The sequence below is a fragment of the Coccidioides posadasii genome, chromosome 1 (genome assembly GCF_018416015.2).
Source record: "Coccidioides posadasii str. Silveira chromosome 1, complete sequence".
NCBI classification, from domain to species: domain Eukaryota; kingdom Fungi; phylum Ascomycota; class Eurotiomycetes; order Onygenales; family Onygenaceae; genus Coccidioides; species Coccidioides posadasii.
The window spans coordinates 7,425,674-7,447,483 of NC_089407.1; the positions used below are offsets into that span (position 1 = coordinate 7,425,674).

Sequence of the window (21,810 nt, forward strand, 5' to 3'; positions counted from 1 at the left end):
TTGATAATGTCAAGGGGCATTGGACCGTGATTCCGTGCTGCTGCTAGCGTCTGAAGTCGGAATATTTGCGACGGCCTTGTACTTTGCTCTTATAGCTTCCGGCTTTAGGTCTTTTCTAGGTATGAGAGCCCTTGCCGCTTCAGGACTTATAACTGGCACGTATCCGCCGTCTCTCATCGCAAACCTTCTTTCTCGTAGAGTGAAGAGGTACATTGTAGAATAGGTCAAGGAATAAATGATCTTCGCTCGGAAAGCTTGATACGACACCTTGAGGTCAGGCAGGATGTATACCGGGTGGCATTCAAAGTATACGTTCATTAAGCCCCCTGACTTCGTAGCGATCGGCAACAGTATCGATTATTGCTGGAGGCGTGGGAGTTAGACTTAATGTCATAATAGTTGAAGTGTCAGAACTCGGTTACCTTTAAGATAGATCAGTTTCTGTGGAAATCTGCGTGTATTCGGGATAGTGACTGTGTTTTCCTTCCATGAATCAGGGCTTAAATCAAGGCGCCAGAAGCTGGGAGGCATGATGGTGGTGCCGGTAGCCCTTTTCTTAGCATATTTAGGCAAGAATCGATAACCTGGGCAACCTGTTGTGCTCTCTTTGGTTGCGCGTTTATCAAATAATCCTTCCAGGGGTTTGTGGGAACTCTTGGTAGCCGTGCGAAACCACCAGAATCGACCGGGCATTCTCTACTCGTCTACAGTTGCGAGATGGGACACCCCGAACCAGTGGGTACCCGAGGGTCCTCACCACGAAGTCCCCAACGAAAGAGTGCCGCACTCCTGCAGCACTAAGGAATCTCCTCAAGGCGCCAGTTCTGGATGCTATACGGCAATTCGGGGTAAGCCATGATGTGGGTTGCGTAGGAGGAAACAAATTTGTTGTGACTGGAAGATGAGTGGTCAAGAAAACGGCTTTTCTCACGGTATGCGGTGATGCTGGGATATCCTTGTGGAGCCTAGCCGGGTGTTCTTGTGTTTTGATGGACGAGGTACGGAGTTTATGCTTAGGGTTCGAAAGGGTTGTGTAGGCAATCTATACGCATCACGTGATCGAGGTGCTGTTTTGTTGGATTAGTAACTAGTTGGTTGGTTGGTTACGGAGCAGAGTACTTGACATGTTTCTCCACAATCGAGGTTCTGACCCCACACTTGGTGCGTCCCCCAGGTTTATGAGGAGACTTTCGGTCGCATGTGGAAGAGCATCAGTCTCAGGCTTCGAGCACTGGAAACCCAATCGACGTCCCGAGGCACTCGGAGGAATAGCCAATGTCGACACGCGCCTATCGACGCTGCGGCCTCATAAGGATTGGGGACCAGCTCTGCTGGTGCCTTCCTTACCAAAATAAGGGCAAACTGGACTATTTTACAAGATTCCCCATATTTAGCACCAACGCACCACAAGACCTCACTCCCAAGGTCTTCTCGTTGCTTTCCTAAGTTTCCTTCGAGGTTCGGGTGCACGTAGTATTTCTAGCTGTGGAATTAGTCTGTGAAGAGCCATCTCCTTGTTTCTAATTTCCTCGAAGTCGATCTTCATGACGATGGACGCCAATGGACGTTGGCTGCCGCGTGAAGGTTGGTTGCTGTCGCGCCGCCATACCTGTCCGAATAAATCTTGTGGCTAACTTGATATAACTTAGGATTCATTGCGGATGTGGTGGGTCGCGTGATCAAGAGGACTCTCTTCTCGCCGTCTTTGACTCTGCCACTCCTGCTCCTCGCGCAGCACACTCGTAGGGGTCAAACCCTCAGAAATGAGCAACCCGGCGTCTTTCGAGCCCTGAAAATTTTGGTGGCAATTGGCCTGTGTCGATGGCTCAATGGCTGGCTTAGTCGTCGCGCCTTAAACAATGCAACCTCAGATAGATACAACTGGAATTCTGAGATTGCCATCGTCACTGGAGGAAGCGATGGAATTGGTCGGAGAATTGCGCTTCTACTCGCTGCGCGTGGGCTGAAGGTTGCGGTTTTAGATATCAAACCGTTGAATTATGAGACGCCGGCGAATGTCAAATTCTATCCCTGCGACATTTGCTCTCGCGACCAGATCGCAAGCGCTGCTCGGAGAATCCGAGATGAGATGGGTGAGCCCACGATTTTGGTCAACAACGCCGGAGTTCTGAAAGGAAAGACAATATTGGGTGGAACGGACGAAGATATCCGCCAAACCTTCGAAGTGAACACGTTATCCCACTACTGGCTGGCTCAAGAGTTTCTTCCGTGCATGATTTCACGCAATCATGGAATGGTTGTTACGATCGCGTCGCTGGCCGCCTATGTTACCACCCCTAGTATGGTCGACTACTCTGCCAGCAAGGCTGCAGCTCTTGCGTTCCATGAAGGGCTCGCCACTGAGTTGAGGACACGTTATAACGCTCCGAAAGTCAGGACTGTGGTGGTAAACCCGGGTTTTGCCCGCACGTATCTGGTTAACGTGATAAATCCCGAGAACACTTGGTTCAATCCCCTCTTGGAGCCAGACAGTGTCGCGGAAGCCGTTGTGCAGCAGATCCTCACGGGATCCAGTGGCCACATTGTCATGCCTGGCTCAACCGGAGCCCTTGCGAGTAATGTGCGGGCATTTCCTCATTGGCTGCAGAACAGAGTCAGGGACAAATGCGAGCGTTTAACGAGATCACCAGGCGAGCACTGATGAAGCCGACGCTTTTCCCTAAACGCGGGGAGATAGGTTGATGTTTTTATCATTGACTGGATCGTCTCCGCTCCACTTTTCCTGACCTACCTTCCTCTATGAATGTATCGAATAGACTGGTTGAAATAGTTTACCACGAGATATTCTTGGTGTGCTGAATGTGCATGAAGACCCCGAGCACCCGATCGGCAATTACTAGATATGTAACTAACAACCAGCGAGAGACATTTTGCAGAAGTTCTTATGATGTGTGTAAGTGTTTGTCCGGTGTAGGGGGAAGTCTCTCTATGCTTTAGAAGCGAGACACAGGAAGAAATATGATTAACTTTTGATGGTTTGGTTTGGGTGTGAGACATCTGGAGAGCCGTTGACATTTCAATTTTTTTTGCTTTTTCTCCTCTTTTTTTTTTTTTTTTGCCCCCTTCCCCCCTCCCGCAAGGCCGGTGAGGTGCAGACTGGGCGCTGGGCCGTTCTCGCATGCGTTGCGGTTGATGTGCAGCTGCAGCCACACCCTATTGGTCGGTGGTCAGGTGAAGCGGCGCTGGGAGTGGACAAGCTGACTAACTAACGCCGCCACACACTTTTCTCCTCGAGCTGAAGGTCCCTCCGCGACGTCCACTCTCTGCATTCCTCCTCCTCACTCCCCGTCGTGCAGTTCTCACTCTTAATGACTTGACGAATTTCATTGCTGTACTCCGTACTCCGTACTCTTGCTTTGTTGTGTATATATGATCCCTGTCGGTATCTTATGCCCAAAAGTCATTTCTAATGATTCTTTACGGCCGTGTTTTTGGTTAGCCGGCGGGTGTGAACCAAGGCAAACTTCCCGAGACAGGGCCCATGGTCCACCAGCCACCACCTCGACAACCCCAAACCATCAAAACAATCCTTAACTAGGCAAAACAAAACACAGACTTCGCATGGAGTGCTGAGAGTCCACTTGGGAACGAGGCCAACCTCCATCGTCCCCTCCGATCCTTTCTTTTCTTTCTTTTTTTTTTCTTTCTTTCGTTTTGATCTTAAATTCACTCCCTTCGATCCATCATGCTTCGAAGTTTGTTGGGGAAATCAAGCAGTCGTTCCGCCACATCCAAATCCAAGTCCGACCGTCATCGCCGTCGTGATCGCGATGAGCGGTCAACCACTTCCTCATCTCGCCACAAGGCGAAAAGCACTCACAATTCTTCCACGCCCTCTTCTTCCGGTCGAAAGTCTGCACGAGGTGACGATCGTGGTCTAGACGTCGATCCCGCACTATCTACATATTCTTCCTCTTCCCGTAGATACCACCCTGAGAGTGCCGCGAAGTCGACGGTTTCAAGTAGTTATGTAACGGCGGATCCTGGAGACCCTGCGGATGATGCATACGATGGCGGAGAGGAGCGACCAGAGTATAAGTATGGCGGCGGCGAGATGGGCGGCCCGCATGAGATTTACCGCGAAGAGAGGTCACTCCGGTCGCATGCGCGGAGGCAAGAGCGGCATGCACGCAATGAAAGTTACGAGCGCTTGCGGAGTAGAGAAAGTGATGGGGAGCGAGAAGAGAGGAGGCGACGCAGGAGAGAACGAGAAGCGTTAGAGAGGATGGATGAACACCCAGAGGAACCGAGACGACACCGGGGGAGAACTGAGAGTGGAGATGGCAGTGAGGAACGGCCACTTTACTCTTCTTCTCGGGCCGCTCCGGATTCGATTGAACCCCATATAGCGGAGTCTTCCTCGCCTAGAGCTGAGACATTCACGACGCCGACTTCCATTCCTGACGCTCACCCTTCAAGTCGACCAGCCGACCCAGCGCCTCCGCCGGCAAAATACGGTTTGGCAGCTGAGTATTATAATGACCAGGGCCAGTCAGTTTCTACGCAGCCCGGCGTTAGACCGGAATCACCAGTGCCCCCGATAGTCGCCGGAGCGCAGCCACATTTGACGTCATCTCTCACAACTCCAGCTCCTCCTGTAGAGCCTAGTACAGTTGGTCAAAATGGTGCAGCCTCACCCTTCTACGATATAACTTCAACGCAAGCTAACGAGTCGCATCCTATTATAGACGTAACAGCTCCACTAGGCATGCCACCGAAACCTGAAAGCACTCCATCCACTGTCTCTCAACCTACCTATGGAATCGACCCTGCTTTGCTGACTGATCACGACCAAGGACAACCACCCGCTCACGGCACGCCTATTGGTCAAGCCCAAAGCTTTACAAATGGACAGCAACAGCACCAATATACTTCTTCTTCACATCAGGGAATGGCAGCACTTGGAGCAGGCGCCGGAGTTGCAAGCGCTTCTGGCCTTGCGTACAACGTAGCCCACAAGCCACATCATTTTGCCCACGCCCAGTACCAACCGGGATCATTTGAATATCATCGTGAACGTCATGGTCCATTACGCCGGTTTATTGATTTCTGGAAAGATCCCGAAGGTGTTGCCCAGTTTGAAGAGTATTCAGAAATCATTGGTGTCTGTAAGTACTGTTTTGAACCGGGCACAACGTCGAAAGATGCTCCGAGAAAACACAACCATCGACGCCGGTATTCATACGAACCTCCATCCAATAGAGCTAGGGTTGATAAGCATAGCCGATATGCATCTTCGGACGATGAAAGTCGCCGAAAACGATCGAACAGGAGATCATGGCTTGCTGGAGCCTTGGCTTCGTACGTTGGAAAATCGCTATATGATAAGACTAGGTCCAGCTTTGGCGGCTCCAGCGCTATGTTGAGGGAGTCACCAAGTCCAACGTCGTTGTCGATTACTCAGAGCATATCATCATCTGAGGCCAAGGGTCGTACATCCCTAGGTGTTGCGAAAAGCTCTAATCGCAGCTATTCTACAAGTCTGCCAGAAGACACATTTACTGAATTCAGGGGAGGGAATGGTACTTACCGCCTTCCCTCTGAAATCTTCAGCCCTCCAAAATCCCGCGTTTCGAAGCAACATCGCCAGTCAGAATCGGGCACCTCCTCATCAGAAAGGGGCCCAAGTTCTATCTTGACAGAAGCTGCTCCTGGGACTTCCATTGCTGCCGCCGCTTCTTCATCTTCGGGAGCTGCTCGAAAGGCTCGAAGTGGTTCCCACAGAGAGTCTCGAAGAAGGCGATACTCAACCTCCAGTTCTTCAGGTTTTCTCGTGGACATATCTCGGCCATCTGGCAGGTCTGGGCTGGCAGGACTGTCGTATTTCTTTACGGCCCCGTCAGAAAAGCGACCGAAGGAAAAATCCAAAAAGCCGAGAACGAAGAAAAGAGGATTTTTTGGTTTCCGTTCTGTATCTTCGTCTTCATCGGATGATGCCGATCTCGCGTTCGGGACTGGTTTTTACAAGGTACCTTCCCGCAAGTCTAGAACTCGGAGGCAAGATGAAGATTTGGATACGAAGTTGTTTGATTTGGAGTCTACCGCCGTTTCATTAGCTAGCGCGGCGTCTCGCATGAGCGGGCGCCGTCGCTCTGATGTTGCAGCGGGAAAAGCAGCACGCCGCCGTAGCCCAGGGGGTCGCGCTAAGTCTCAGTATACATCTAGCGACAATCCGCTGGATGACGAAGAATGGGAGTCGATGTCATCATCGGAGTCGAGCTTAGATTCAGCCTTAGCATATGGTGACTCTTCAGACTCAGGAACTTCAAGATGGGGATGGAGATGGGTTAAGCGTCGGAGGGAAAAGTCGAAAGCATCCGGATCCACTACCGGTAGACCCGGTCCAACCGTGATAGAAGGTGCACCCACCGAAAGTGACACTGGCCTGTCATCTATGCATAAGGTCCATCCCATTACTACATCTGACCCTTTTCGATTCGATGCTGCATCGGGGAGTTTGATTTCGAGTTCTACTCCAGGTCATTCACGAGAGCCCTTGTATGCGTCCCATGCAGAGCCAATAAACATCGACCAACCTCAGCCTATCGCACCCATTTCGCAAAATATTTACCAACGAGCCGAAACCATTCCAGCTCAAACCACCCCAGTTATTCATCCCAAATTTAACACAGTATCACTAAGCAGACACGATTCTGCTTCGTCAGTGGCGGAGCCATCCAACGAGCCCCTCGACTCTTATAGAAATCGACGTAAAGATTATGATGAGCGGCATTCTAAAACTTCCCGAAAAGAAAATGGTCATCAGAGACGCGATTCTTCACCGCTTGATCCAATCAAGCGGCCTGACAGCCCCGAATCAAGACAGCACAAACGCTCCACTTCTCAAGTTCAGTTTGATTTGACTGACGAGCAAGCTGAAAAGGAGCTTCGACTTCAAAAACTCGAAGAAGAAAAAAGGGCTACACGCAAGGACCGTGTCTCTCGACCCTCCTCGGACTATGGTTCTTTTAAACCGGAATCTAGCTCTCGTCGAGATACACAACCCACGTATGTGGAAATTCGCCCGAAAGACTACGATGAATATAGCGACAAGCAATCAGATTATTCACCGTCTACTACTGTAGGCGCAACAATTGTCGGGGCAGCTGCTACATCCACCATTCTCAACGAACTAGACGATGAGCGCAGTGATAAGCGCAGAGAGGCACGGCGAGAGAAAAGAAGAGATGAACGACGTGGCTACACTGGTTCAGACGAGGACAATAGGACCACATCCATGGTAGATCAGAAGCAATATGGATCAGGTGACGAGGATGAGTCTGTCCGGAGAGCTCGGCGAATTGCGAGAAAGGCTTCCAAGCGCATTGTCTCTTCTCCAGTTTATGAGAGCTACGTGGACTACTTCACTCCGGAAGAAGTGCGACCTACTAAAGGCTCCCCTCGCTCAGACGCTAGTTCAGAGCACTATTCAGTCAAATATTCGCCTAAGATTCGATTTGACAGGGAGATAGCCAAAATGTCCGAAGGCGTGGATACTAGCCGTCTTCCGTGGCCAGTTCCTCGTCTTAACCTGATCGAGCCGACCCCTCCGCATAGCGCTTCCGGTTCAGTCATCCTCGAAGACGACAAGTCCCATGGTCCTTCTGAAGAGCCTGCGCCTTCATCCCCTGTAATCGACGATTTCTCGGACTCCCGGAGTGTATCTCGAGAGGTAGAGGACATTCAAGACCCTGTGGCCACCAAAGAAGATCGAAAGACGGACAGTGATCATATTCTAGGCCTAGGAATAAACGCTGACTCAGTTTCCGTCGATGAGGTTGCACAAACTCCAATGCAGGAGCGATCTACCAGGGATGGAATATCCGAAACACCTGAGGTGGAGAATATCGAGGATGAGGGTGACGACAGTGCCAGGTTATCTGAAGCAATTGCCTCTCAACAAATGCCCGGTGGGTTTGACGATGATATCGAATTTGTGGCTACCGTCTCTGCCTGTGCCAAAATGGCCGGGTTTGACCCTTCCATCGTTACTGATGATCCGATATATTATTCTCGCAACTCTCCTTCCGGCTCCCAATCTGAAGAGATTCCGTTCAGGGCGATACTTGATGACATAGATGATCCATTCACTGAAGGGAGCACCCGGCCATTCCGTGGGTTTGTGGAAGCCGAATCATTACCACCGTCAGATACAGAGGAGGATAAAGCTCTTGCTCAGAAATCGTCATCTCAAGACGACACTAAGGACGACGGACCTAAGGATGAGCGCCCGCAAGAAAAGCCCCGCGATTCTGCACGTAATGAACCAGCAAGTGCAAAGGACCTCCAACAGCATCAGTGTTCAGAATATCCACAGCCTGAAGTAAATTATCGTGGGGAAAGTCGTGAGTTTTTTGATGCCGAAGAAGGACCGGTTCAAATTGTCGACAAAGACGGTGGAATGAAGCCAACGAATCACGAACACACAAACCAACATAAACGATCCTCAGAGGGCCCCGGCCCCAAGTTTCAGCCCTCCGAGAACCTGGAGCGGGATCAAGTAATGGGCGGGAAAGCAGGCGATTCTACCTTACGAGACAACTTCAACCAGTCTGAAGAAGACGCTGAACCGATAAGTAAAAAGTCGCGACGGAAATCGAGGAGCAAGAAAAAAAGTGGCATTGATGCTAATGATCTAGATGCGGGGCCTTCGATACCGCATGCCCGCGATGATGAGAGACAGGAAATTGTGGAAGCTACGTCGGCTGAGTTGAAACCAGAAGACGATCCTCTTGCAGACGATCCGGTATCCACGGCAGCTTCTAGGGACATAGAATTTGTCTCTCAGCTTCAGGAAGAAAATCCTAGAGAGCATAGCGTCCCGTCACACATCTCGTTGTCTAAGGGTAAGAGAAAAAAGGGGAAGCGGAAGAGCAGTGGCTTCTCAGCACTGGAAGAGATGCCCACATCTTCGGAATACCCCGAGGGGTTGATAGTAAATCCCACTGAAGTTGACTCAAAACAAGGCGCCTTTCTCACAGATCTTGATCGTGATAAAGGTGCGTCGCTGCTAAGTGAGCACCAAGACCAAGATCAGATGGTTCCCTCGTCCCAGAAACAGAAGCGTAAGGACCGTAAGAAGGACCGAAGGAGTCGCTATGAGGAGATTGTTGACTCAGGCAAACGAGCAGAAACAAAGGTATTGCATGCATTCTCGTTAGCGGCTAGACTTGCTAACGATGTACAAGACGGATTCCACCGCGACTGAGCCCACGGCCAGGGGTGACGCCTTTACCTACAATCAGGATTCGATTCCCAAGCCTTTTTTAGAAGGTAGCCCCGAAATACCATCAAATGATGCTACTTCGGGGACTGGTAAAGGTTATCAGCCCACAGATCCGCAAATTGAGCCTACGACACCTGTCGCTTCAATCTTTGGTCAACGAGTCCGAAGCCGCTCAAGTTCCCCTTTCCCTAGCCAAAGGTTTGAGCTGCCACCACACTCACGTAGCCGACCCGTTTCACCAGCAGCGAGTAGGCCAAGACGTATTTCCGTTCGTGGTGATCCGGATGTGAATCCGCTCGCAACCCCATCGCCAACTGCAATACCGCTACATTTCCGTCGACCCGTTAGCTGTCATGGCTCTCCCACAGCTGGATCAGAGATAGCCCCATCAGTATCCCCAACCGCAACCAAGGCCCATAAGCGGCCCAAGTCAACGGAGTTTAAAACTGACCGGGAATTGCGCCCCCTCTGGCTCGTTGAACGACATAGCTCGGCTAGAACAGAGCAGGCGCCCGAAGGGCCGTATCCTTCCCTTCCGTCAAGCCGAACAACGTCTCGAACTCCTTCAATGGAGGACTTGAGAACCCATAATGAGCCACTGTTTGCATACGATCAGCCGCTTCTGAGTCCGCGTCGTCAACCAATGTCATTGCATGTTGACACGAGTCAGGCACCACAGAATGAGGATGTTCTAGACTCCAAGCAAGCAACACCGACTGTAGACACCTTTCAGCAGGTGCAGAAGAGGGATAAGCTAAAGTACGAATTTCACTCACCATCGGAACTTCTTATGGAGCCCTTTGATGTGGCAGTCAATCGTCTGCCTCCGTTCCCACCATTCCCAAGTTCTGTACCTTTTCTAGACCCGGATCTTCCACCATTGCCGGACAGTGCGCCGCCAAGTCCTATTACTGAAGCTGAATCATGGCACACGCCTGGTGATAGATCCAGCATAAGTGCACAGTCTGACTCCACTGTCATCCCGGATTTCAATTATGAATTCCCTGTTCCCGTGGATGATGTCCAAGGTCCAGAATCCGTAAGCCGTCCATCAACAGCTCTAAGCGCATATGAATCGGCGGCCGAACATGAAGAGCCGGGGGATCATACCCCCGTCCCTGCTTCTCCAGTATCCACCATAAGAGCGCCTCTTGAAGAGCATCCCATCGAACTAGTTCACATGGACCCCGCGGCTCAAGACCCTTCCGAAGAGGCTTTGACTGGAATCGAGGCACAGGCCGAACGTGGTATACCCGAATCACCGAGTGAAGACAAATTTGAAGAAGCACATAGTGTACTTGGCCAGGAAGATGAAACACAGAGAGACCCTGGGTTCCCAGGAAGCGTGAAATCCATAGACGCTGGAAGAACACCTTCTGCGCCTCCGGAGGAAGCAAAGGAACATATCAGTCTTCCAACTGTTGATGGCTCCGCCATGCCTGATTCAAAAGATGATCTAGAAAGGGCAACGTCCCATTTGAAGGATACTGTACCGGGCCGGGAACCGACGCAGAGTGCGGAAGTGGCCTTGGCCCAACCCCCCGACTTTTCCCAAATAGACTCAGTCAACGAGGCGGATGAAAATCCGGACATTGCAGAGCCTCTGGCGACTGATGCTACAAGTGAGCCTTCAATACCAACCCGTATCGTTGAAATGGAAGCACCTGCGGTGGACGGCACCAATCTCCCAGAATCTAGGGAGACCGCTTTTCATGAGAAACCAGAGGAGAAAGTGGATGCTGCTTTACCCATGGTCCTGGAGGAACAGGAACAAGTGTTGGCCTCTCAAGAAGCTAATGAGTTTGAGATACCTGCACACCCTGATAATCATCCAATAGTAGAATCTGTCGAGTCTTCCGTTAAAGTGGAGATGGTTGACATTTCAACCCTCTCAGAAAGCGGCGAATACGGTGTTTTGGAACCCGAAGGAGGAAAGTTTTTATCTGACGATGCCTTGGTAGACTCAATTCCGGGAGATGCGCCTCCTGTGTCAACTGAGCCTTTCACTTTGACCCAGGACAACGCCAGTTCTGGTAACCTTAACGTCAATGATGAAGCTACCGAAAAGAACGACAATTTCTTTATTCTCTCCACGAAGTCAAGGAAGGGTAAAAAGGGAAAGAAGAAAAATCGAGGTCCAAACCCGGTCTTCGAAAACAGCCAAGAAGAAGCGGCTTTGTCTGGGAAGAATATAGTTGAGGACGAGCCAGCCGACACTGGTGCTGATGAGCTGAAGGGAATACCGTTAAACGATACCCAGTCTACCCTGGACAACGTACAACTGGCTACTAATGATCCTGGACCTGCTCTCGAAGAAACGACTAAGAGTGGGCCCCCCGACTTTATCCCGGTTCCCAAGAAGAAAGGTAAGAAAGGCAAGGCGAAAGGCAAGGGAAGGGGGAACCAGCCAGGAACGACAGAACCTCAACTCGTAAATGTCGGTGTTCCAGAAAAGCCAGTTGAAGAACTAACGCCTTTGCCATCCCTTTCCCCTCGCGATGACGCACCCGAGGATAATAGCGGAGTAACTCTTCGAGATGCACTGGTTTCATCTCCTCCAGCCACAAGTGAACCGCAAGAAGAAATCGACCCTGCATCTAAACAAGAAGTGGGTGAATCTTTGGCTACGGAGAGCTCTCCGATCGACGGAAAGGGTGCGCAGGGTGAAGAGCAGGGCGAGATATTACACGATAATGCCGAACAAGTGGTTGAACCGCAGGATCCATCGCAGCATGACAATCAGGTCTTAGCTGAACCCCCAGCACAAGAGCAAGCGGCAGTTATGGATGCACCTATTGAAAATGCTGCAGATACTTTTAACCCCCAAATTGAAGACGCCGAGAAACCCCACAACCGTGAAATCCTAGTTGAGGAAAGCCCGGCAGAGGAAAAGGTTGCTGCAGGGCCACATGAGGAATCTCTGGCCGAACAACCCCATCCTGAGGGGTCAGATTTGCAGACTCCGGAGGATTCGCCGCCGGCAAACATTGCAACGGAGCCAACCGAGGCAACTGATATCGATTTTGCGCCTATACTTTCTAAAAAGGAGAAGAAGAAAAAGCGCAAAAGTAAGCAAATTCCCGCCGCAAACGTTCCCACACCTCACAATGCCGGTGATAAAGACGGAAAACCTTCCGAGATCGATTCGGTTCAACGTTCCGACCCTGAAAAGCCCACAGATGGTGATGTTGCGGTAGACAATACAGCCCAAGGCACCATTGAGGCTACCATGGCCACAGAAACGGACTTTGCACCGACTCTTTCAAAGAAGGAAAAAAGGAAAAACCGGAAAGATAAAAAGGTCGCAGATGAAGTTCCTTCCGAAGATAAATCGCCTGAAGAGCAAGAAGTAAAATCTCCTGAGACTGAGACAGTGCTTGAATTCTGCAGAGCATCCGAAACGGATGCGTCGAATGAGAATGTTCCGGGCGGGCCCGCTGATGCCGTTGAAGCAAGTGAAACAAGCTTTGAATCAGCTGCAACGAAAAAGGCGAAGAAGAAAAGCAAAGGGAAACCACCATTAGCAGATGCTCTCCAGAACGAGCCGGAGCTTATGGAGCTTGACATGAAAAAACCCGATGCCGAAGCTACTGCTGAAGCGATGGAAGAACCATCTATCGATCCTTGTGCTCCGTTGACGGATCCTATTTCTGAGCAACCGCTTAGCGAGCCCGTAGAAGTTGATGAAGTTGAACCTGATCCAGTTGTAACAACAAGTGATCTATCAGCTGAGGCAAGTGCTTTGCCTCCGGCTAAAATTGTTAAGGACGACGATAAAAGTGCCTTGGATGTTGCAGACCCTCCCGAAGCTGCAACTGAACAACCGGACAATGAGGATGGTAGTTCGTCTATAGATGCCGCGATTTCGGGATCTACTGAAGTTCACCAAGCAGATCACGGAGCTTCCCTTACAAAAAGGGGCAAAAAGAAAAAGGGAAAAGGCAAACACACCGTGACAAGCAATGATTTGGCCGATAAAGACACCCAGCAGCCCAATGACGTTCCTTCAGATATGCCCCTAGCTCCTACAGACAAAGTCAAAGCGCCGCAACCCGAGACAGATCCTCTATCGACCAACGATGATACGACGCTACCTGCAGAGAAGCTTACCGAAGTTAGCTTTACACCCATCGCCCGAAAGAAGAGTAAAAAAGGAAAGGGCAAAGGCAAGTTTCATGTCGCTGATGTGGTTGAAAAGCCAGTCGAGCCTGTTAAACTGGAACTCGTAAACGAGGCGGAGATCTCTGCAGAGGCACCCGAAGAAGACAAGCCTGCTACCGCAGACATTCAGGACGAACAGTCGTCCACGCATAAGTTATTCCCTGGGGAGAAAAGCCCGCGCCTCGAAAGTGCCCAGCTTCTTATTCCAGAGGAAGGTCAGGGCCTATCACTCAAATCACTGGAGGTTGCGGAGATACCAGTTCCTGAGGCAGCTAAAGATAGCGACTCTACCTCGCAACAACTTCAAAACCCTGCATCTAGTGATGTCCTGAATGATCCTGAAACCAACAAGGAAGATCAGGCTCTGATCGAACCTTCAGCAACGAGTCTCGCTTCCCAAGACGGCGAAATAATAAAACCTACCGAATTGGTAACGAATGACCCATCCATTGAGTCAACAGAGCCTTGTAGCATGCATGAACATGAACTTCCAATGTCAGGACACCCTAATTCAGACAAGCCAGATATTCTCCCTACCTCTGAAGTTCCTGCAGGTGTTGCTCAAGATTCGGATACGAAAGTCCTCTTGGAGCACCCTTCCGTGCCGGAGCCTTCACCAGATGAAACTCCAACTCCGTTCGAATTGCAGGAACTGCAGGAAACGCTGGCTGAATCTGTAGATCCCGACACAGTGCCAAAGGAAACATATCCTTCCCTGGTGGACTCAGATTCTCCGCGCGCAACAGAAATGGGCGATATTGATGGTAATTGGAACCAACCCAAGTCAAAAAAAGGCAAGAAAGGAAAGAGAAAGAGTCGGACTTCTACTCTAACAGTGCTGCCCGAAATTGAAGAGGCTGGTCAAAGCGAGCCCGCTTCATTAGCCAATGACCCGTCGGCAGCAGATGTTGCAGAGGTTCATTTAACACAAGACGAACCTGGCCCATCGCCCATTGAGCCTAAGCATGCACAACTTCTGCCTGATGAATTGGGACCTGACACCGAAGCTGCAAAGTCAGCCAATGAGACGCAACCACATGTGCCAAGCCTAGATAATGAGAATGCAGACTTGGACGCTTGGTCCACCACAAAGCCCTCAAAAAAGCAGAGCCGGAAAGACAAGAAAAAACAGAAGACTCGTGCAGCAGCGCAGGCACTGCCATTAACGAAGGATGATGCCCCACTGGAAACTCCTGAAGTTCCTACTGAAGCCAAACAAGGCGATAATGTGCCGGATTCAGGAGCTGAGAAGCCGGGAGAATCTGGATTTCAAGGGCCTGATCAGATTCACACTGAGTTAATTGAGGACCTATCTGTCGAAAATGTACAGCCCACCTCTTCAAAACCGGTCGACGGGCCGGAGCATGAAAACCTGTCACTCGAACAAGAAGCCGAACCCGACTTGGCAGGGTCTGAATATCTCGTTAAAACCAATGAAGACCATCCTGCACAATCCGCTGTTCAAGCAGGCGGATTTCCCGCTGGATCCCGAGAGGTTGACGTTTTAGATAGAGAAGTCGAACAGACAGAGAGAGGGGATGCAGCACATCCGTTCGAAGAAGCCAAACCTGGGAAGAAGGGTAAGAAGGACAAGAAGCCGGAGTCAGTGTCTTGGGAAGAGGGAGAGCTACCTACCGAGATCCCTCCAGCAAATGCTGAAACTTCCCAGCAAACCCTAGCCGTGGATGTTGCGGAGGGAGAATCAACAGGTAAAGAACCTGAGTTTGAAGAGCCAAAATCTACCAAATCCAAACGGAAAGCAAAGAAAGAAAAGCGGAAACAGCGGGAGTCGGTGGCATGGGAAGAGGCGGTTCCATTTTTGGAACCCGTAGACAAAACTGAACCGGCTCAAGCCGAAATTGATGGGACGGAAGAGCCTGAGACTAATGTTCCCTCAGCTATTAAACCCGATTTTGAAGAGCCAAAGTCGAGCAAAGCGAAGCGGAAAGCTAAGAAAGAACAGAAAAAGCGAGAACTCGACTTGTCTGAGGCCCCTTTAGCAACAGAAAAGCCCGCTGAAGGTGCAGGTCCTGAGAAACCTTGTGATCCCGAAAACGAGCATGGCAACGCAGAAGAAGGAAAGGCTCCAGAAATTCCCGAGGTGGGAACGGAAAATCATATGCTCGAAGAAAGTCGGGGAGAAGGATTGAAGATGGGCGAAGATGTTGAAGTGGAGGCTGGAGACGCAGTTGACAAACCTGAAGCGGACGACGGTAAAGAATTTCAATCTTCCAAGAAGAAAAAAAGAAAATCAAAGAGAAACGCTAAGACGACCGATTGGACTGATGAGATTCCCCGTGAGCAGGTTGTAACGGAGCCTGCTGACCGAGATCCTTTGCGATCGTCAGTTGCAGATGTATCCAAAGAGCACGTCGTTCCCGCGCCCGATGTCCAGAATGAAATCGAAAATTCACCCATCGCTCCCGACAGCACGGTTGCACATGAGTCGCCTGATGTCCCTCCGGAAAATTTAAGCAATATTGCCGATAGTTTCGTGCCATCGTCTACGCCGCAGCAGGCTGGAGCAATGGTACTCGATGTTTCCGAAGTCCCATTGCTAGAATCACCCCCCAATCTTCAGCAAAACAGCCCTAGAGAGCCTACACTTTCTACCACTATCGAAGATATACCTCTTGCACACATTACGGAAATTCCACTTGAGGACCTCGAAGCCGCACCCCCAAAATCGTCATCGTCACCAAAACCAATTCCTCTCACCGAAGATAGTACCACTTCTGAAAAACAGGAACAAGACAATGCTTTAGCGACGGAAGCAACAGCCACAATGCTGGAAACTCAAATTCACGATACAGAAAATCAAGATTCAGCTGGCGTGAACATAATACCTGAGTATTCCTCTGGGATGGCTGATCACCAACAAACCAATAGACGGGAACGAGCTGCTGAAATGGAGCCATTTACAACGGCCAGAAGTCCTGAAGTACCCATTGTTAGTAATGAGGATAAATCTCTGGATTCTATCTTCGGAGAGGTGCCTGAACCACGGGCGGCGGAGCAACTGAGTGAAATTGAACCAGGAATATCAAAGCTAGTAACCCCGGAAAATGCTCTGGCCGAGGACCACTCTCAACCCAAATGTGAAGAAAGTCTTGGGAAAACTGGAATACCTGAACATGCTTCCGAGGAGCGAGACATGAACTCTCAGGAGAAGGGGATTACTTTGGAAGAGGATGTCGGTTTGTCCCAGATTGAACATCCCTCACAGACTGCACCACTAAGCAACGAGGAAACCAAAGACAACATCCGGCTAGGTGAGCCTACAAATCCAAAGCGCAAGGAACATAAGAAAACCAAGAAAGACTTTAACCCTGAAGGCACTATCGTCCTGTCCAAATCTCCTGTCACTCCTTCTGAAGTTGCTGCTACGACGCACCATCCCACTAAGTTATCTGAAGAGTTAGACCCTGCTTCCCTTGAGTCATTTGCTCGTCCTCTGTCGAAAAAAGAGAAGCGAGCCAAGAGAAGGAAAGGAACAGATGTCGGAACGGAAATCCCCGAGGGAAGAGTATGGAAGAATGAGCAGCTATCGGAGTCAACGAAGCCAATTGACACACACAGTCTGCCCATTATAGAGGCTACCGATGAAACTCCACAGGACATTGTTCCAGGAATTCCAAGCGCGAAAGATCTTACTGGACCCCAGGAAAAGCCAATAACACATTTCCCATCCTTAAGGACAGAACCCAGTCAGGAGACTGGGCTATTGAAAACGGACCCCGTTTATATGCAGCCTGGATCGAGAGAAAACCCTGAAACCGATCAACCAGAAGAAGACAACATTCCGGAGCCACAAATGCTGGTCACAGGAACTCAGCGCGAAGATTCCACAAATATCATTGCCCAGCCCAATGAGGAAGCGGACCCTGGCATTCAAGTTCTCCCTGCAATTGCATATAGCCAACCTGCTGAGCAGCCCATTTCCGAAGTTCCGGCAAGTTCCACAATCCCTGAGGGTTTCACGCCACACATCGAAGTTGGCGAGTCACACGGCCTACCCGTGTTTGAAAACCTCGACCAATATGCTGCAACACCTGGAGCTGATATTGAGATAAAGGGGATGATAAATCCCTCTAATCCCCCCGAAAATCAGCGGCTAGAAGATCTTGAAGTCTTAGCTAAAGAACGAAACACAGTAGTGCGGGATGGGGTTACAGACCAACCTCCACCTTACAAAACGTTCAAAAAGAAGAGGAAAAAGAAAGTTCAAGAGCATGTTAAGGACGGCGAGATCTTGGAAAAGGAACCTGAGTTTGATGGCATCAGTGCAGGGACAGAAGGTCCTTCGCAAATGTCCAGGTCACCTGAAGAAGCGGAAGGGATAAAGGAAAATACGACAGAATACCCAATCGATGATGAGCGGGATACCCCTATTTTGGATGAGCAAACTGTACGATATATGGAAGAAGAAACCTCTGCATCTCCAGAGGCTGAAGCTCCAATGGTCGAGAAACATATTGCTATTAAGACAAGGGAACACTTCCAAAGAGATGACGACTCACTACCGTCAATTGACTGGAACAACCCTAACCAAGGTATGGATGATATACCATTCCATGATGAGGCATCAAAGCCAGATACTTCCTCCCTTGATTTCCTGTTGTCGGGGGATCAGATCCACAATCAAGAAGACATTATTGAAATGGATCAATCCCATTTGTTTGATCAAGCCGAGGAGGGCATTGAGGATTTCGATGAAAATGCTAAGCCGTTCTTTAGGCGTTTCGAACAAACCACCGGTTGAAAACCGGAAGCAGCTCACCAGACAGCTCGCGATAAACCCTGTGGGAACTGAAGCTTATGAAAGCAGCAGTGTCAGTGAGACCCTATACTCTGTTCGCGGCAAAACAGAGCGAAAACGAAAGAGCAACAAAGGGAAGCAGAAGCAGCAACATCTCGACCGAAACCCAGCATCCGAGGAATTAAAAGTCCTGGCGAGCACTGATGACAAATTGGCCCCTGAAATAACCAAATCTGCCGTCACACCCGATTTACCTCTCGCGCCGAAAGAACAGCTGCAGGAAGACAAAGTCACCGAAGAACCTCCAAGCAAGCGAGGCACCTCACCGTCACCAAATCGCGAAGTTGGTTCCGAGGATGTAGCTGATTCGGCTTGTCACCACGACCTTGCCCATGAACAGCCAATTTCTCAGTTTGGGGAAAGTGTAAACACGATATCCACTCAAACAGCAGCAGGAACGGTGGCTAGCGTTTTCCCGCATCTCGAGCGGGTTTCGAGGAAAAAAGGGTCTCACAAAACATTGGCGGGACGTAGCGGAAAGACTGATATCAGCGAATCGGCACGACCTATTGAAGACGGCCGACGACAAGGGGATTATCGTACGAAGGTAAATAAATATGATGGTAAACCTGAAAACGAATGGCGAAAACAAGAGAAGCTGCAAACCCCAGAACTATCATCGAATCAACGCTCAATCAGCTCCGAACGAAGCCCACAGCCAATTCGTGATGAAGATGATGTCGCAGGTCCCACCCTACAGCCATCAGTGTCTTTGTTTGGCGGGCCCTACGGACTGGGTGAACGACCGCGCGCTGTATCTCCGCCAAAGACACCTCTCGCTACCATCAGGGAACAAGTTCCAACAGATTCGCCTTCTTACACTCGTCACCGTGATTCCTCCGATGTTGGTTCACCAGAGAGGGGAGTGAAGCTTGCAAGACTGGACCGAAAATTAAGCCCGGTACCTACTCAGTCAGTTGTCAACAAGCTGAACATTGAGCGTCGGCGGGTGCCCCATGAATCGCCAAGTCCCACACCAAAACCTGCGCTTCGCTCATTGTCGGGGCCGTACGATAACATCCTCAAAACCCCAGAGACCAGTGAGGTAGTGCGGCGAGCAAGTATCGTCAGCCTCGAGAGCCTGAAATCCGCGGATTCGCTGCGCCTTCGCCGAAGCCCCGGCAGTGGCGATCTCCGGGCTCAAAGCAAACGCGAGCCGTCCGCCCGGAAGAACAAATCGCCGACGGCCCAACCAGAAGAAGACGACGTAAACATCGAGGCGCTTCCTTCGTCCTCCACCTACGACCCGGTCACCGACAAGGGCAAACTCCCGCTGCGAGGCATGGCGGCGGATGTCTATGTAAGTCGCACCCCGCCCTGGGCTCGATTTTTTGGTGATGATTTCTCGCACCCCAGATGGTGAAATTTGATGGAACTGACTTTGCATCTTGTTCTCAAAAAATAGGAAGGCTGGGGCGATGTACCCGGCTCCCCGCTTTCTCCGTCACGCCCACCCAGCGTCCGTCGTCGGCGCAGTCTGCAGCATCTCCAAGACCTCGAAACCCGTCTGGATCAACTAGTATCCGAAAATCGCCTACTCTCCTCTGCGAAGGCCACAACCGAGAAAGCCTTGGAAACCCTAACAATCACCCAGAGACAACAAGCAAAGGCGCTCGAAACGCGCGATCGAGAAATTCAAGATAAAGACTCCGAGATAAATCAGCTAAAGAAGTCTACTCAATGGTTGAAGAGGGAACTTGCGAGGCTCACCGAATTAAACGAGAGCCTCGCAGCGACCAACGCAAAACTCCTATCCTCTCAGGAAAATGAAACAAACCAACACAATGAAGTCGCGCAACAATGGCAGCGATCACGGGAGGAGTTGGAGGATCTCAGAGCGAAGTATACCCAATTGTCTGCCGGAATGGAAAGCATAGTGAGCAGTGAAGTCGATACGGCTCTGGCGCTGAAGAACGCAGAAATCCGTCGGCTACAAGGGGACTTGCTGGAGGCTCAAGATAAGATAAAGGAACTCCAGGAGAAGATCGTCTCCTCGTCGCACGATAACATCATTATCTTTCGCGACGAGGACTACTTTGAGTCTGCTTGCCAGAAACTTTGCCACCACGTGCAGCAATGGGTTTTGCGGTTTTCCAAGTTCTCCGACATGCGCCTGTGTCGCTTGACGAGTACGCTCCGAGACGAAAAAGTCGCCGACCGCTTTGAAAACTCAATTTTGGATGGCTCTGACGTTGATTCTTACCTAGCCGACCGTGTAAAGCGTCGGGACGTGTTCATGTCTGTGGTCATGACGATGATGTGGGACTATATCTTTACACGCTACCTCTTTGGCATGGACAGGGAGCAGAGGCAGAAACTGAAAACTTTGGAGAAACAATTGTGCGAAGTGGGTCCGCCGGCTGCCGTTCAACGATGGAGAGCCACCACGCTGTCGCTGCTTTCCAAACGACGCTCGTTCCAAGAGCAACGGGCCCTGGACACCGAAGCGGTCGTTCAAGAGATATACCGCACCTTATCCAAACTCCTCCCTCCCCCACAGGAATTAGAGAAAAGCATTCTTGATTCTCTCCGGAAAGTGATGAGGGCAGCTGTCAACCTTTCCATTGAGATGCGCACACAGAAGGCGGAATATATCATGCTCCCTCCGCTACGACCAGAGTACGACACCAATGGCGACTTAACGCGCAAAGTTCATTTCAACGCCAATTTAATGAATGAGCGGAGCGGAGAGACCACCTCCAATGAAGAACTTGAGGTGCAACAGGCCGTGGTTCGCATAGTTCTCTTCCCATTGGTTGTCAAGAAGGGCAGCGATGAAGGTGAAGGTGACGAAGAAATCGTTGTCTGTCCGGCTCAAGTCCTTGTTGCGAGGCCAGGCAAAGATAAGAAAGTCGTCAGGGTGTTGAGCGGCGACCGGCTGTCTGCCAATCCGGTGAGCCAGTCGATCCAGAGTTTCCCGTCGATAGATATGGATACAAGTAACTTGATATGAGGCGTCACACTCATTTCTTGCTACTTGTTATTCTTTGTTTTTTGAGATACCTTTTCTTGACCTAACAGGTATGATGGCGGCGTTTGGGACCTGAATGGCCATGGAACTTTGTACTGTACACAGTTGGGGTTATTTCGGTCTTTATTTTGCTATGGGCAATTTTGTACTGACGATTGACGGACTGGACTCGGGAGTGGGGTGATTCTTTGATGATACACAATGTTCTCTGGTTTTGCACCCTTTCCCCCCCCCCCCCCCCCCTTTGTTTGTATTGTATTTATTTTTTATTTTTTATATTGATGTCGCCGTTTGAGCCGGCCTGATCTGATGATGACGACGATTGACGACTTGTGAGATACCGGAACATGTAACTAATAATAATATTAAAGCCTTTTTTTTATTTTGCGCAATTAACAGTAACCGACACAACAATCAATCTAACCAGCGGAGCTTGCGATTCTCATCTGTGATTTGCGAGCCAGCTCATCTCTGCTGCTGTCTGACGTGTCTGGACTCTGCACGCAGGAACCGAAGTAAGGCGGTCTCGGTGGCCGGTTTAACGAGCCCGCGACTAACGGCCAGCCACACAACGTCATTTCGGATCTCACCATCGCCTCGCCCATCCCGCAA

The 21,810-nt window shown here is 50.3% G+C and overlaps 3 protein-coding genes across 3 annotated transcripts; 2 read left to right on the top strand and 1 right to left on the bottom strand.

The window, feature by feature from the left end:
• Positions 1 to 9: 9 nt before the first annotated feature.
• On the bottom strand, positions 10 to 693 carry D8B26_002236 (uncharacterized protein; the record flags this gene model as incomplete). Its single annotated transcript, XM_066123767.1, has 3 exons — positions 10 to 254; positions 313 to 363; positions 423 to 693. The coding sequence occupies 3 exons, from the start codon at positions 691 to 693 to the stop codon at positions 10 to 12; spliced, it is 567 nt and encodes a 188-aa protein (XP_065979842.1).
• Positions 694 to 1,544: 851 nt separating this feature from the next.
• D8B26_002237 (uncharacterized protein) lies at positions 1,545 to 2,662 on the top strand (the record flags this gene model as incomplete). The annotated part of the gene is made up of 2 exons (XM_003066159.2): positions 1,545 to 1,584; positions 1,650 to 2,662. The coding sequence occupies 2 exons, from the start codon at positions 1,545 to 1,547 to the stop codon at positions 2,660 to 2,662; spliced, it is 1,053 nt and encodes a 350-aa protein (XP_003066205.2).
• A 1,044-nt stretch (positions 2,663 to 3,706) lies between these two features.
• D8B26_002238 (uncharacterized protein) lies at positions 3,707 to 21,431 on the top strand (the record flags this gene model as incomplete). Its single annotated transcript, XM_003066160.2, has 4 exons — positions 3,707 to 9,160; positions 9,210 to 17,961; positions 18,146 to 19,527; positions 19,633 to 21,431. The coding sequence occupies 4 exons, from the start codon at positions 3,707 to 3,709 to the stop codon at positions 21,178 to 21,180; spliced, it is 17,136 nt and encodes a 5,711-aa protein (XP_003066206.2). The 3' UTR covers positions 21,181 to 21,431.
• Positions 21,432 to 21,810: the final 379 nt, after the last annotated feature.